The following is a 15,304-nucleotide window of genomic DNA, read 5'->3' on the forward strand; positions in this document are numbered from 1 at the left end:
TGAAGTAAAATAAATATATTTGAAAAAGAGTTTATTTATTCTTTTAAATGGATTATTTTTACAATGTAAAAAGGTTTTTTTTTTTCATGAAAATTGTATGTTTTGCATTCACAAATGTCTTGTTTTAACTATTTTTTTTTTTCTTTTCACATGTGTGTTGTTTTAACTATTTATAACAGTGATTTGGACCGACATAAAATTAAGAAATATATTGTCATTCTTTATTTTTTAATTTAAAAACAAATATTTATCTAAATAAAAATAATAGGTTCTTTTATCCGATTCGTCACGTTCTTTATCTATTTTTTTTTCCTAGTGATTAAAAAACTAAGGGCCCCAAAAATTAATACACAACAGAAACCTAATCCCTTAAACCTCGCCGGCGACGAAACAATGGCACTCTCGTCTACTTCGTTCTGTCTTCCTCAGAATCCGTTCTGTATAGTAAACTCAAAACTACACCGTTTCAGTTCTTCGAAACCCTCACTCTTTGCCTTTAACCGTGAATCTTTGTCGGTCAGAACTCCAACATCTTCTTCCTTCGTCGTCGGCGCTATCTCCGAGAAATCATCCACCGGGACGAAATCGAAATCCAAAACCAAACGTAATCTTCCTCCTCCTCCGCCTGTTACTACTGATGTAGCTGAAGACGAAATCAAAGAGGAGTCAGACATTGACGAGTCAGAAACAGTCAACATTGCCGAAGATGTCACTCAAGTAAGTTCAAAAAGGATTCAAATTTTTTACTGAGTTCTTATAAAAAAGATTAGATTTTGTGATAAAAGTTTTATAATTTAGGATTCGATTTGGTTTGGTTTGTGTAGTTGATTGGAAGCACACCAATGGTGTATCTCAATAGAGTCACTGATGGATGTTTAGCTGACGTTGCTGCAAAGCTCGAATCAATGGAGCCCTGTAGAAGCGTCAAGGATAGGTCAGAATTGATTCTTCGTCCTCTCTGATTTCAATATTCTTAGATTAAAAGTTTGACTTTATACTTGACTCCTTAACTGCAGGATCGGTCTGAGCATGATCAACGAGGCAGAAGACAGCGGTGCTGTAAGTCCTAAGAAGGTGATTGCAAGCAATTCCTGTTTTTTTTGTTACTTTGATGTTCTGTGTTGCAAGATTGTAGATTTGCTAATTGGATAGTATCATCAAAGCAGACTGTGTTTGTAGAACCAACGACCGGAAATACTGGCCTAGGGATTGCTTTTGTGGCTGCAGCTAAAGGTTACAAGCTTATAGTGACAATGCCAGCTTCTATAAATGTTGAAAGACGGATGCTTTTACGCGCACTGGGAGCGGAGATTGTGCTTACGAATCCAGAGAAGGGTCTCAAAGGAGCTGTGGATAAAGCCAAAGAGATTGCTCTCAAGACAAAGAACGCATATATGTTTCAGCAATTCGACAATCCAGCAAATACAAAGGTAAAGAACTTACAAGGCTTTTTACTCTTTTGTTTGAGATTCTTGGTTGTGTGGCCTAACCTGATAAAGATGTTTTTGTTTGGTAAGATCCACTTTGAAACTACAGGACCAGAAATCTGGGAAGATACAATGGGTAATGTTGATATATTCGTTGCCGGGATTGGAACTGGTGGTACTGTAACTGGTACTGGAAGTTTCTTAAAGATGATGAACAAGGATATTAAGGTAGTTGGTGTTGAACCATCAGAAAGAAGTGTCATCTCTGGAGACAATCCTGGTAAGGAGCAATTGAGTCTTCATCTCATCTCTTCAAAATCAATACTTTTATAAATTGGTTTGTTTCTTACAAAACTCTACTAAACGATGTTTCAGGTTACTTGCCAGGAATCTTGGATGTTAAATTACTTGATGAAGTGTTTAAGGTAAGCAAGACTTGCAGATCATAATCAACAATTTAAACGATACATATATTGAAAGAATGTAACTAAAGATCATGTCGAGAAATACAATAGGTTAGCAACGGAGAAGCGATTGAGATGGCCAGGAGACTAGCTTTAGAGGAAGGATTACTGGTATATATACAAAACAACCTCTTCTTGTGTTCTCGCGTTTTTCCTATACATAACATTGTGTTTATACTTTTGAGGAATCTATATACGTGTTAGGTGGGGATTTCATCTGGAGCGGCTGCAGTAGCAGCAATAAGCTTGGCTAAAAGAGCAGAGAATGCTGGAAAACTTATCACGGTGAGAAAGCAAAAGATTTCTTTTCTAGTTAATTCACAGTTAGTGGTTCTTTTTAGCTTTTAATAGAGACTTCGTGAAAAAAAACAGGTTCTGTTTCCGAGCCATGGCGAGCGGTATATCACAACAGCTCTGTTTAGTTCCATCCACAAAGAGATCCAAGAGATGAGATATTAGTAGCAGCAATTAGAAAAAGCCCCCTCAAGTTTGGTTCTTTGGGAGACTGTAAACAACAAATCTCTCTCTGCATTATCGAAAAGAGAGGTAAAAATCAAAGTTTGTTTCTTTATTCTTCTTGACTCAAAAGTTCAACTTCTTGCTGCGGTAATCTTACAAAGCCAACACCTTTACAGGTTTTGAGAATGCCGTGAGGTTCACGTAAATTGAGAGATAAAACATGTCTCGAGATCAAACAGTTCTTTCAAAGATTTTGTGAATGTATATAAAATTAGAGACATTGTTGCCCTACTCTTCTTCTTCTCACTCATATGTCACAAAGTGTATCGTTGAATAGATGGAATTTTACTCATCTAAACCCTAAAATTGATTTGAATCGAGATCTCCAAGATTGGAGGAACTCACCAAGCTACGAAATCGATCGGTGAGCAAGTATGTGCTTATATGGTGGTGAAAAAGAGTATAATTCATAACTTTTGCTTTTGTTGATAACAAAAAAGAATATCTTATTATATAAAGTTTGATATCAAAATTACTCAGTGTCAAATATATTGATTAGATGTTGACACATGTCAAAATAAATTTTTTTATATATAACACAGCTAATTATATTTATAGAATTTTACATGTTTATATATTTTTTTTTTAAAATCTAAATCAAAAAAGGAAAACTAACAAAATTAATATATTTTCCATTGTATGCTAATTATATTATACGTGTGTTCTCAATAAAATTTAACATGTGTAAGCAAAAACTTAATTTATTAAGCATGTATATTAATCAATAATTAATGAATAACAAAGTTAAAAAGAATAATATAAGTTATTTAATATAATTTTTGTAGATTAATCAATAATTAATGAATAACAAAGTTAAAAAGAATAATATAAGTTATTTAACATAATTTTAGTCGGATATAAATTGTATTTATCGTTGTAATATAAATTTTTATTGTAAGTAAGTACACAAAACCTTGAAAGAATAATGTACTTTATAAAAAGAAAATTTCAATACATGATGTGTATTAGTATAGTTTTACATGTTTTATTTTAAAAATTTTAATGTATGCAGTAATATGAGAAACATGGAAAAAGTAGAAAAAATGAGTTTGTAGGAATGAATTTTTGGTTAATTGTTGAAAATTGACAAAAGTGTTTATGAAATTATGACATATAGAAGAATAATATTTAGCTGAGGTTGTGGATTTCCAAAAATTTTGTGGATGTTAACTGACTTTTTTACTGATTATCTTTATTGTTAAATTTAAAATACTAACCAATATACATATTATCTCATATGATACTCATATTATTTTTATTATTAAAATTTCAATTTTAATTCATGAAGATGTGAATTATGGTTTTAAGATGAAATAGATAGTTAAATTTAAATGTGATTACTAAACTGAATGTCTAATGAAGAAACTTATTTTAGATTTCCAAATATTAATAAGTATCATTTATTAAAAATAATTTAAGAATATTAGTAATTTTTTCTTATGATTTATTTTATAATTTCAACACATGTATTTTTGTAACGTATATGTCAAAACATAAGATAACTCGAAATAAATTATAATTTATAGAAATGAATCTTCAGTTATTTGATGAGAATGTCTCTATATCTTTATATATGTTTTTATTTTATAAATTTCACTCATTTAAAATTGATTAATACATGAGGTAAAATTAGTAATTATGAGATAACAACATAACAAATATGTCTTAAATAATGTTTGATTCAGTTTTTTGAGAACTATATTTTGTTAATTTTTATTTGTATTTCCAATTGTTACTAAGATATAGATTTGATATGATGTATTAATTGTGTTTGATATAAAATATTTAGTTCTATGCAGTAAGATGAAATGTGTAATTAAACTGAAAATATGGTTAACTATGATGGTATAGATATTTAAATGGTTTCCATGTCTTATAGTTTTTGGGTAAAAAAACACAAAGATTAATAAACAATAAATATTATTAATATTTATAAAATTTCAACCAATAGAAAATATACTACATAACTCAAATAATCATATATTTTTTTTCCACAGTCATATATTGTTATATTAATAAAAAATTGTACATAAAAATTTGAGAGAATATTATAAAATAGATTAAAAAAAGCCTTAAAACTCTTATATAATGTAACTGAGAGAGTATTAAATGAAATATGAGAAGTTTCTATTCAATATTAAAATATTATAAGATAAAATCTAAAAACATATATATTATTATTTAATTATTCTTAATAATTTTTTTTTTAAATTTTATCCGCGTTATAACACGGCCTTATCTAGTATATATATATATATATATATATATACTAAGTTCTTATAAGTTACAAACAAATATATTGGGATGAGGCATACTTGTGGGCTGTTGGTCCAATTTGCCCATCTTAGTTTGAAGTCGTTTTCTCAAGTCGACTAAAAATAGTCAAAAGAATTGGTGGCAAAAAAAGAGAGAGCTCTCTATGTTTCTCAAGGAGACAGAACATTTATTTTCCATATTTGGAAAGGTGAGACACTAGCTCATTCGGAGGGGACAAGACTATTACACACGGAAGATACTGGATCGAAATGTGAACACGTGTTTCTTATTATCTCCGTGTCTGTATAACGTGGCGTCTTTCCAGGTCCCAACACCTTTGTTACCCGTATTATAAAATAAAAATAAAAACCCAAATCGTAGAAACAGCATGCAGTGCATATTTATTCTGAGTAAACGGTGCGTAGTTTTGTTTTCTTTCAAGATTGTACACGCGAGTTTGAGGGGGTAACTCGGCATGTTTGACGCTTTAACTTGAGAGGTTGGCAATTGGCATGATGGTTTTAATCCTCACATGTCACGCAACGTAGCATGTTCGGAACCCTCATGTGGTTTGAAAAGTACTAGCTAGACGCCTAGACTAATAGACAAAAAAAAGTATAATAATAAGTTTTCACCTTTTTAAAACTGTTTTCGGAGCAAAAGAAATAACTATTGATCGAACGTTGTTAACAACAAACACATATCATTTGAACGGTCCGGATTGCATGCCGTATGAACAAATGAGATGGACATGGTTGGACTACAAAATAAAACTGGTCTCCCAATCCAAGAAAAGAAGAAAAATTAACATTATGAATTTTCAGTATTAATGTGAAAATATTTATCTCAGAGGTGCATATATGTTAGCAACTTAGCATACATATAGTGTATTTTTATTTAGAAGAATAAAATTTTGACATTAAATTTTGTGTTTTTTTCAAAAAATAATACAGAGAACTACAAATTCGAGTTCTTCACTCCTTTTCACAAATGTCTCACGTACGTTTATATAAAAACTCATATATCCTACACATCCGTCACATTCCACCTCCGCATGCTCCACGTTCATCTAATCTACATTCATATCCTCCTACACATTATTCATCTAATTTTATACAAGCCACATCATACATCCACATCCGTCACATTCCACCTCCGCATGCTCCACGTTCTAAACATTCATCTAATTTTATACAAGCCACATAATTTGTTTTACACCATCCTCCACATCCTACACATTCATCTACAAGCATACATCCACATGTTAAACATTCATCTAATTTATGCATCCACATCCTAAACATTCATCTACTATACAAGCATACACATCCACATCCTAAACATTCATCTAATTTATACAAAGCAACCACATCCTAAACATTCATCTAATTTATACAAAGCAACCACCACATCCTAAACATTCATCTAATCTATACAAGCATATATACATCCACATCCTACACATTCATCTAATTATGCAAGCATACATCCACATCCTACACATTCATCTACACCATCCAAGTCCACACCCTAGACATTTTGGTTTCATCTATACAACAAGCATACGTCACACACCATGCCTACACATACATACGTCACACATTCCTACACATCCATCTAAATCATCACATAAATATTACAAGCATTCGGTCACACCACACTCAACCAAAATATGGCACATTCGCAAGATTCTCTGTTCCTTAACGTTCTCCATCATTTCTCCGTTCTGCGCTTCTCAAAGGATCTTGACTGTGAGGGATCCGATCGGACCACTTGTCCCATTTTGGCCTTTTTCTCTACACAATCCTTTTGCATTTGTGTTCTTCATAAACATCTGCAAAACGAGAACAAATAACCCATTACAATTCAGAAAATTTTAACTAATTATACAAGTATCATTAAATCCAAAAATGAAAATCTTATCCCGAGAAAGAAGAAATATTAAGATAACAAGAAATGTTTATAAAAAAATTCTATCTACATATATAAACATGAAGAAGCAGAGCATGATTTAAATATAAGTTCAAAAAGTGACAAAAATAAAACAATACTACGAGATTAACGAACCATGAGAGCTTCAACCAAAAAGGAAAAAAAAAAAAAAAAAAACAGAGCCTGAGATTTAGATTTTCACTTTAAAACTCTATAAACAAATGCAGTAGGAAACATTAAAAAAAAAAAATGTAGGAAACATTAAAAAATAAAAAGGTTAAAGGACCAAAGGCTTGTGGTGTTACCTTGTACGGTGATGACTCTGACTCTGAGTCTCTATGGGTTCGGGGAATGAGGAGGAGATCAGAGAGATAAGCTTCAGTTGTTGGTAGAAGAACATATATCAAAAGATTTTTTTTTTTTTTTAAACAGAGAGTATTATTTGGACATTTGAGAAATGAAAAATTTGAGAATAAGAAACAACCTTTTGATGTCTGAACGAAGGAAGAGTGGAAGACGGAGGTGTCTGTCTTATATATATAGAGATTATTTCCAACGGTCACATAAGTTACCGTTCGGCTGAAACAAAAGTTACCGTTCGGCTGAATAAAAAGAAAAGATTAATAAAAACTGTTACTGTTCACCGGATAAACCGGATTCATTAGGCTGGCATTTTACCAAGTCTGGTAAATATTCGGTAAAGTCTGGATATCATATCCTACGGTCACACATTCCGGCTACGGTAGTACCAAAAGTCATTGGGCCGGACTATGTTCCCTTACAGGCTTTCGTGTGGAAAATTCGATGCCCCCCAAAACTCCGCCACTTTATGTGGCAAGTGCTAACGGGTTGTGTAGCGGTCACAGCTAATCTTCGAAAACGTGGTATAAGCTGTGATCCCGTTTGTGGTTATGAGGAGGAGACAATAAATCACACTCTTTTTGAGTGCCATCCTGCACGACAGGTTTGGGCTTTGTCACTGTTTCCGACAGCCCAGGGTGTTTTCCCTTCGACTTCGGTCCTGACTAATTTGGATTTCCTCTTTTGGCGTTTCAAGGATATTCCTTCACATGAGATTTTTCCATGGATTTTGTGGTACATTTGGAAGGCGCGAAATGACAAACTATTTAGTAATTTGGATTCCAATCCGCTCGCATTGTTGCGGTTGGCGGAGGACGAGGCTCAAGCCTGGTTTCTGGCTCAGGCGGAGGCCATTGGCCCCGCGGTAGATCCCATCTTTGCGGGTCAACCCTCTGGGAATGGAGGTTATGGGGTTTCTAGGTCTTTGTCAAGTTATCTATGCTTTGTAGATGGCTCATGGAAGGAGACAGATCAATTTGCTGGGAGAGGATGGTTCTGCATTTCGCCAAGAGGAGATGACCCTACCATGGGAGCCGCCAACATTCGCCGCAGCCTTTCACCTCTTCATGCTGGGATAGAAACTTTCATCTGGGCGATGTGCTGCATGATAGGGGCGGACAACGAGTCTGTCATTTTTCTTACCGACTGCTCCGATCTGGTGAAGATAGTGTCTTCGCCTGCTGAGTGGCCAGCTTTCACGCCTTATTTGAAAGATATTCAGGCGGATATTGAGGAGTTTGCTACGTTTTCGTTAGTCTATGTTCCTCGTTCTCAGAATGGTAAAACGGATAATTTGGCACGACGTGTTCGTTCTATTCCGCACTTAGTTACCTTTGTAAACAATTTCCCTCCGCATTGGTTCGTTTGAACCAATCTTGTTAGCTGTTGTCAAAAAAAAAAAAAAAAAAAAACTGTTACTGTTCGGTAACGTTCGAATTTACTATTTTCCACAACGTTCCCACTGATGTTACCGTAAGGATGAATAAAAAGAAAAGATTAATAAAAAAAATGTTACTGTCCGGTAACGTTCGAATTTACTACTTTCTAGTTTCTACAACGTTCCCACTGATGTTGTCACAGTTAGGCTGAATAAAAATAAAAGATTAATGAAAGAAAGTTACTGTTTGGTAACGTTCAAATTTACTATTTTCTATAACGTTTCCACTGATGTTACCGGTGCGTATGCGCTCTGAAGTCATCACGTGATTGTTAGATTAGCGCGTGCGCATCGTTTTTCAATTTCATCTATTGTATATTGATTTTGGTTCTTTCTCTATACGAAACTTCGAAATTCAAGAATCAAACAGAGTAGTAGAGATTATTAGAAAAGTAAATACAGAAAGGATTAAAACGAAAGTGAAAAGAAAATAACCGAATGCAATTTTTAGTTTTTAAACCCTGCTCCTAATTAGCTGACTTTGTTTTCTTCTCTCGAATAAAAAAAGAAAGCAAAAGATTATAATACTGTATTTGCCGAGCCAGCAATAATAATGATGAATATATTATATTACACTGAATTTTTCTCAAATTATTATTTAAATACAAGTCATACTAGGAAAATTTGAAAGTAAGAAAATAATTAGTAACAATTTATTTGTACAAAAGATTGAAAGCAGGCAAGTCTCTAATGCTTGAAACATCATCCAGTGCCAGCTCACGTTCCAATCGTGTCCTGAAATCGTCCAGATGTGGGTCATCATCCAGGGCACGATTGTGTTAGATAGAGACTTGCAAGATGTGGGTCAGGAGAATTAGGGTCAAATCAAGTTAAATCGGGTCTAAATTTGGTTTCATTTGGATTAAGTCAAACCAGATTAATTAGTGTATACTTTGTTTACCAGATTTTGGTCTAATGGAACTTATGAGAGCAAATCAGACATGTTACTTCACTTACTTGGGAAAATTAGTTATGAAATTAGTTATGGAACTTATGAGAGCAAAAGCACTTATTATGTATATCCTTAAAATAAGGTTTGGTGAATCGATTTGATAACAGCAAGATGTTACGTTGGTACCAGAATTGTGATATAAGTTGATCTGAGTCCAAACTAATTCAGAGTTGTATCTTTTTCATGCTCAAACACTTATATGTATTTTTTTTCCGGCTCTATCCAATTTACTTGAGCGAAAAGTTACGGAAAAAAAGAAGAACCATTTCCGGTATACACATAACCAAAATGAAAATCACGTTACTATTGTGATTATAATGTAACATATAAGTATAACTAGGAAAGTATAGTGTATGTGGTTTTCTAAATAGAAAAAGTCGTATTTTTTGTTTTCTTATTATATTTAGCTAGAACTACTTCAACACTAGTCTGACGTCACGTCTCTCTCTAACGAGGAATTATTAGAATACGAATATGTTCATATGACCCAGAAAAAGTCAACCCTTGTTTGCTTGATAAAAAATGTATTTTAATATTTCGAGGATGAACCAAAAAAAAAATCCTTTTCGAATATAATTAGTCGAAATTAGGGTTTTGAGCGAAACAGAGGAGCTTACTTGGCTCTTACATATAAGGGAAAAGGAACAGAATCCTAGTGAACAAGACTAATCTGTCGGAAACAAAATGAGACTGCTTGGTTTTTCATATTCTGAAGCCTTTGTTTTTTTGTTCAAACAGTAATCGTAACGACAGTCATAATCTATCTACTCTCCATGGCCTCTAAGAGAATCTTTCCAACCTCGAACTTCATCTTGCGTGACACTGGCTTCTCAAGGAGTTGAAAGATACTAGCCGCACGTTTCCATTGAGACTTCTTTATGAACACCTACGAAACCAAAATACTCAAGTTAAACAAGAGGAGAAGAAGAAGCAAACATATATGAAGATTCATATGTAGTTGATATAGTTCATAGTCTTTACCTGCGGGTCAGGTGCATAACCAGTGTGTAGATACGTTTCCAGTAAATTTAGTTCCCAACACAACTGGCCCAAGCCTACCATTTGAAGAGCATTTTTCCCAACTAAAATCCCTAAAGCACAGACCGCTTCTTCAACCGCTTCATCTGACATGGATGATGAAGTTAACTCTGGGACAAAGTAAATCAGGTCTTTTTCTTCTTCACTCCCATATACTATGCCTTTGTTCAAGTATACAGAAGTGAGAGCATAGGCCATAGCAGACACAACAACAGCAGGCTGGGGTGCAAGCATCAAGGACGTGTGCATGGCCAACAGTGAAATCCTTTATAAAACCAAAAAAAATATCAAAAAAGTTAACATTGCAAAAGTTAGAAAGAGTATAATAGATAATGCATAACTTAATTGTATATTAAAAGAACTGGAACTAACCAGACATTCTCTGAAGCAGGTCTGCTACTTGAGTGTAGCTTGTCCATACCAGAGAATAACTCCTGCAATTGATGTAGTACTTTTCTATCAATTAAATTATCAATCCACAATTTACATTAATCAACTCACCAAGAATACACAAAGATGCTTAATCTATTCTTAAACAGGAAAAAGTTCTTTTGTAACAATCTTAACTAACAAGCTGATTCAAAGAAATAAAACAAGACAATTCAAACAAAGCAAACTTAAAGAAACAGAACACAACTAGCAACAAGCTTTAAATCAAGATTAAACAAGTGAACCTTGGGCAAGGTAATTGACTTGAGAGATAGCTAATCAATCCTAGATGTCTAAGCAACAATCAATAACAATCCTATGGCTAAGAACACTTATGCAAATCAATCCATTTCCATGATAGAGATTCCTATGCTAATCAAGTGATAATCAACAATTTCCAAAGGCAATCACAAAGCTCTTGATTAATTTGGTTCAGGAATTTCATCAAACACCTTATGGGCATGGAAATCCTAATGTATAGATTTAAGCATGATCAAGGCTATCTAGCATTATTAACACTAATCAAGATAGGAAATACATAAATAAAGCCTTAGACATCAAAGATCAATCATCTATCTCCCTAATCTACCTAGCCCAAAGTTCTAAGAATCTACTCAATCATCATCATGATCACATAAAGGAAAGAGTTTGATCTTTGTGAAATCACAATAAGAGATTATAGATTAAGAGATTAGAAGAAGAAACTGCTATTAAAAACTTAGAAGTACTCAATCATTCAACAAACCAAGAGAAGATAAGCTTAAGAACCCTAAGTGGCTGCTAAACAAAAGATAAGTCGTTGTAGTATAAAAATTAACCAAGGATTTTAAATACAACTTACCATCAACATCCTGAACATAAATGCCTTTTCTTCTCCAACGTACTTTTCCTGCAATACGTTGATGCAATACATAGTCTTAGGGGTGTTGCACATAATAGCAATCAAAATACAATGAATAATAAGAGACTAACGTACCCATTCTTCACATTTATCCAAGTAAAAAGCTTGGAATGGTAGTAAAATATGAAGAAGCTTCAGTTTCTTCAGCAACTTGATGGATGGCACCGCAGCACCATACGACAGCAGGAAGTGCATCTCTCTCATCAGCCTAGGCTGTGAAAACGAGAAAGTGTTAATATCTCATAAAGCAGATAATGTTCTAAGAGAATTTAAATAATAGATACTTACATGATTTAAAGAAGCCACTGCATTTATGTAGTTGGGGATAGCAGTTTCAATCTCGTCAGAAAAGGATAGATTCAGACGCGCTGCAATCCTCACCCCCTTAAAATTCTAACTGTAAGAATACAACATTAGCTAGAATACTAATTAAAATAAATGTTGATTTTAAGAAAGGACCAATATATCATACCACAATCTTCATTGAAAGATTGATTTGCATCGATCACTGTACGAATCTACATCCAAGTTAAGCAAATTGATGGTTAATTACATCACCACGAGAGATAACAATAAGCAAAGTAGTAGTAAGTTAAAATACCATTCGGGATTTTATGTCCTCAATACCGCGGTTAAAGTCATAAAGTTTGAAGTTGATTGGATCCAAAAACAAACTGCACCAAGAACAAACATCATCACATATCTGAAAGAAAATGTTGAAGCTTAATTGAGAATGGTGTGATCTCTGCTGGGTTTTTTTAGATTCTGATGCATTTGTTACTGTGTCAAGACAGAACATGTCCGATAAGACTGAGGTTTCTTTGGCGTAACAACAGTGATAAAAGTGGCAAAGTCTTAAGAGTGGTTGAAAAAACAGGGTTATAAAAGAGGCAAAGTCTTAAGATTGGGTGAAAACACAGGGTTAAAAGGTTTCTTAATGGTGCTACCAAAGGGTTCTAAGTGACTTGAGAGTGTTTCTCTTCTGGTGTAGCTGATCGTGAAATCAGGTGTCTTTGGTTTCTGGTGTAGCTCTTCTTATACTACTTTTCTCTGAATATATGGCACAGGATCAAAGATCCTCATAAAAACTTAAGATAAGAAACCACACCTGTTAACCGTGAAGTCGCGTTTCTGGCTGTTTTTGTAGAGAATGGTGTCCACCTCATCCCAGCTACAAGGTACTACTACGGAGAAAGCCATATCATCAGATGTGCTTTCTTCTGCTTCTGCAGCGGGGACTGCAGCGGAGACCTGAGGCATAAACATATGAACACACAAACACTGGAAAGATCAGATATTGGAATATAAGAGAATATAAGTTATCAACCTCAATCAGTGTTTTCCCAATATACACATGACATATAGGATACGCTTTTCCTACAGTTGAAGCTTCTGAAAAGAGACCTTCAACCTGCAGAAATTTAGATGTAAGTCAGAAATATAACAAATATTTCGACATCAATATAAATGAGAAGACATTGTTAAACTAATAGAAACCTGATCAAGGGATGCTGTTGTAACAATGTCAAAGTCTCGAGGTTTTCTACTCATAAGACGATCTCTTACGCAACCACCAACCAAATAAGAATGAAAACCTATAAGATAACAATGAAAGGACTATTGTGACAGATAGCTTAGCAAGAAAATCTTTAATACACATACTAAAGAAACACTCACCTTTAAACTGTAGTGTTCTCAACACAATATACGACGAGGTTGGTATCATGGAACGTTTGATACCAACAGATCTAGAGTCGAAGATTTTTCTTAAAGGAACATCATCTTCAATGGTTTTTTGGGAAGCACTATCAGTGTTGTCTTCCACAATTCGCTCATTGATTGATTGTTGACTAGGTTTTCTTTGTAATAAGAGGTTCTTCAAGTGCATAAAATCTTTGTAAGCATACTGCTTACCTTCATGAACGTTTGTCAGCAAGGCATAAGATTGTCGAATGTTTTTCAGACCAAGAACTACAAACTGCTTAGCTTCAGGGGAGATTATGAACCCGTTATCCCTAAAAGAGTTCAATAATCTTGCTAAAGGTACCACATCAGAAGTCATCAAGACTTTGTGAAGGAGTTCAGGAAAATCTGATGCTGGCTTGTTACTTCCTGACATGGCAAACTCAAAAAGAATTACTGCTTCCTCAATCATATTAGCAAGTATATAAATGGAGAATACCCGCTCATAGGTGGCAACATCAATCTGATAAGCAAAAGCTTTCATTTCGGTAACAACCTTCTCAAAAGAACCGAGTGAAGTCTCTCTTCCTAAAATGTTAGCCAAAGAGTTAAACGTCTTACTATCGTGTGTAAATCCACAACGATCTTCAACCCACCTAAAGAACAGTAAGGCTTTCTCCGGATGTTGGCAGAGCCTTTCCAAGGTCAACATCACGGTACCAGCGCTGAACTCGTGTTCCAAATTTAAAAGCACTTCGGGGATACCAGCGCTGTTCATAAATTCTCTGGAAACCATGCGGGACAAGCTATCTCCACTCATAAAAAGACCTTTCAACCTCTTCAAATCACATAGAAATCCCTCTTTCAAAAATTGTTTACCCACACCATCCCTGACCTTACCAGACACACTAAAACCCTTCTTGCGCATATCATCAACCAATTTCCAAAAGTGATCAACCTCTAAATTGAGACCCCAGATAAATAACATCTGGTTGCAGTTATCAGACGAAATTTCCTTTGGATAAAATTCCCAAATCCACTGAAAAAAACTCTGAGCAATCTTAGGCCTTGATTCAAGTTCTTCCAGAACATTGAGGATCAACTCCTTAGTGATTATAACATCATCCATCTCTTTCTGTATATCACTTTTAGCACTAAATTTCGTCTGATAACTGCAACCAGATGTTATTTATCTGGGGTCTCAATTTAGAGGTTGATCACTTTTGGAAATTGGTTGATGATATGCGCAAGAAGGGTTTTAGTGTGTCTAGTAAAGTCAGGGATGGTGTGGGTGAACAATTTTTGAAAGAGGGATTTCTATGTGATTTGAAGAGGTTGAAAGGTCTTTTTATGAGTGGAGATAGCTTGTAACAACCCTCTTTTCAATCTCAGAAGAAAAAGCTTCGATTCGCAAATCGTAGTGATGGCAACGCAAGAGAGGACTGTCCTCCAAAGGGAAAGCTAGCATGGCGAAAAAAATAGAAGGATCGGGTCGATCTGGCGGTTACCTGTAACTGAGACCGTCGATCACACAAACGGTTCGGAGACGAACGTAGAAGAGGTGCCAATCTTCTCCAATATCTCATCGTTTCTTTTCTAGGTTCATTCTTCCTCCGATCTTTCTCCTCTTCAAACAACTGGATCTAAAATAGAGGATTCTTTATTTTAAATGACCAATCTACCCTTAAGTAAATTCTTTAAAATAGAGGATCTAAACCGCCGGTTTAAATATTTTATTATCCCTAACCAAAATCAACATCAACCATTTGATTTGATGATGATGATCCACCGTCGATTTCTTGGTTTAGCTCATTGAACCAGCCGGGTGTGGTTATATGGGGACTTGCAAACTCCTTCATGATCATCATCATCATCCTATTCGTTTGGATAAAGAAACTTTTTGCA

The 15,304-nt window shown here is 34.5% G+C and overlaps 3 protein-coding genes and 1 long non-coding RNA gene across 14 annotated transcripts; 2 read left to right on the forward strand and 2 right to left on the reverse strand.

Moving 5' to 3' along the window:
* Positions 1-272: 272 nt before the first annotated feature.
* On the forward strand, positions 273-2,716 carry LOC104744525 (S-sulfo-L-cysteine synthase (O-acetyl-L-serine-dependent), chloroplastic). Its single transcript, XM_010465591.3, has 10 exons — positions 273-717; positions 825-934; positions 1,017-1,074; positions 1,167-1,430; positions 1,518-1,707; positions 1,803-1,852; positions 1,943-2,002; positions 2,096-2,176; positions 2,264-2,437; positions 2,527-2,716. The coding sequence occupies exons 1-9, from the start codon at positions 394-396 to the stop codon at positions 2,348-2,350; spliced, it is 1,224 nt and encodes a 407-aa protein (XP_010463893.1). The 5' UTR covers positions 273-393; the 3' UTR covers positions 2,351-2,437; positions 2,527-2,716.
* A 2,840-nt stretch (positions 2,717-5,556) lies between these two features.
* On the reverse strand, positions 5,557-7,098 carry LOC147926192 (uncharacterized). The gene is made up of 2 exons (XR_015581354.1): positions 6,904-7,098; positions 5,557-6,500 (listed from the first exon to the last, which is right to left on the reverse strand). It is a non-coding gene; the product is annotated as an uncharacterized LOC147926192 (long non-coding RNA).
* Positions 7,099-7,427: 329 nt separating this feature from the next.
* On the forward strand, positions 7,428-8,327 carry LOC104747994 (uncharacterized). The gene has a single exon (XM_010469692.2). It carries the CDS (start codon positions 7,428-7,430, stop codon positions 8,325-8,327), a length of 900 nt encoding a protein of 299 aa, XP_010467994.2.
* A 1,565-nt stretch (positions 8,328-9,892) lies between these two features.
* On the reverse strand, positions 9,893-15,038 carry LOC104744526 (pentatricopeptide repeat-containing protein At3g02490, mitochondrial). 11 transcript variants are annotated; one of them, XM_087488750.1, is made up of 14 exons: positions 14,775-15,022; positions 14,056-14,214; positions 13,394-13,987; positions 13,214-13,311; positions 13,044-13,127; positions 12,825-12,967; positions 12,318-12,390; positions 12,189-12,234; positions 12,005-12,113; positions 11,792-11,929; positions 11,657-11,704; positions 10,759-10,820; positions 10,330-10,651; positions 9,893-10,234 (listed from the first exon to the last, which is right to left on the reverse strand). In XM_087488750.1, exons 3-9 carry the CDS (start codon positions 13,941-13,943, stop codon positions 12,094-12,096), a joined length of 1,014 nt encoding a protein of 337 aa, XP_087344876.1. In that variant the 5' UTR covers positions 13,944-13,987; positions 14,056-14,214; positions 14,775-15,022; the 3' UTR covers positions 9,893-10,234; positions 10,330-10,651; positions 10,759-10,820; positions 11,657-11,704; positions 11,792-11,929; positions 12,005-12,093. The 11 variants fall into 11 exon arrangements, with proteins under 11 accessions (XP_087344876.1, XP_087344877.1, XP_010463896.1 ...); XM_087488751.1 differs by having other exon boundaries at positions 14,056-14,209; positions 14,775-15,018; XM_010465594.3 differs by having other exon boundaries at positions 14,056-14,205; positions 14,862-15,014.
* Between the last annotated feature and the right edge of the window lie 266 nt (positions 15,039-15,304).

Source organism: Camelina sativa, chromosome 15, assembly GCF_030686135.1.
Source record: "Camelina sativa cultivar CO46 ecotype springtype chromosome 15, ASM3068613v1".
Taxonomy (NCBI): Eukaryota; Viridiplantae; Streptophyta; class Magnoliopsida; order Brassicales; family Brassicaceae; genus Camelina; species Camelina sativa.

Bases quoted from the DNA above. Each gene is read 5' to 3' on its own strand.
- LOC104747994 (XM_010469692.2), top strand. From the start codon at position 7,428: ATGTGGCAAGTGCTAACGGGTTGTGTAGCGGTCACAGCTAATCTTCGA.
- LOC104744525 (XM_010465591.3), top strand. From the start codon at position 394: ATGGCACTCTCGTCTACTTCGTTCTGTCTTCCTCAGAATCCGTTCTGT. The intron at 1,708-1,802 runs GTAAGGAGCAAT...ACGATGTTTCAG, and splicing joins CATCTCTGGAGACAATCCTG to GTTACTTGCCAGGAATCTTG. The intron at 2,177-2,263 runs GTGAGAAAGCAA...GAAAAAAAACAG, and splicing joins ATGCTGGAAAACTTATCACG to GTTCTGTTTCCGAGCCATGG.
- LOC104744526 (XM_010465592.3), bottom strand. From the start codon at position 14,528: ATGGATGATGTTATAATCACTAAGGAGTTGATCCTCAATGTTCTGGAA. The intron at 13,128-13,213 runs GTTTCTATTAGT...AAATTTCTGCAG, and splicing joins CAACAGCATCCCTTGATCAG to GTTGAAGGTCTCTTTTCAGA. The intron at 12,968-13,043 runs GTTGATAACTTA...TTTATGCCTCAG, and splicing joins TTGGGAAAACACTGATTGAG to GTCTCCGCTGCAGTCCCCGC.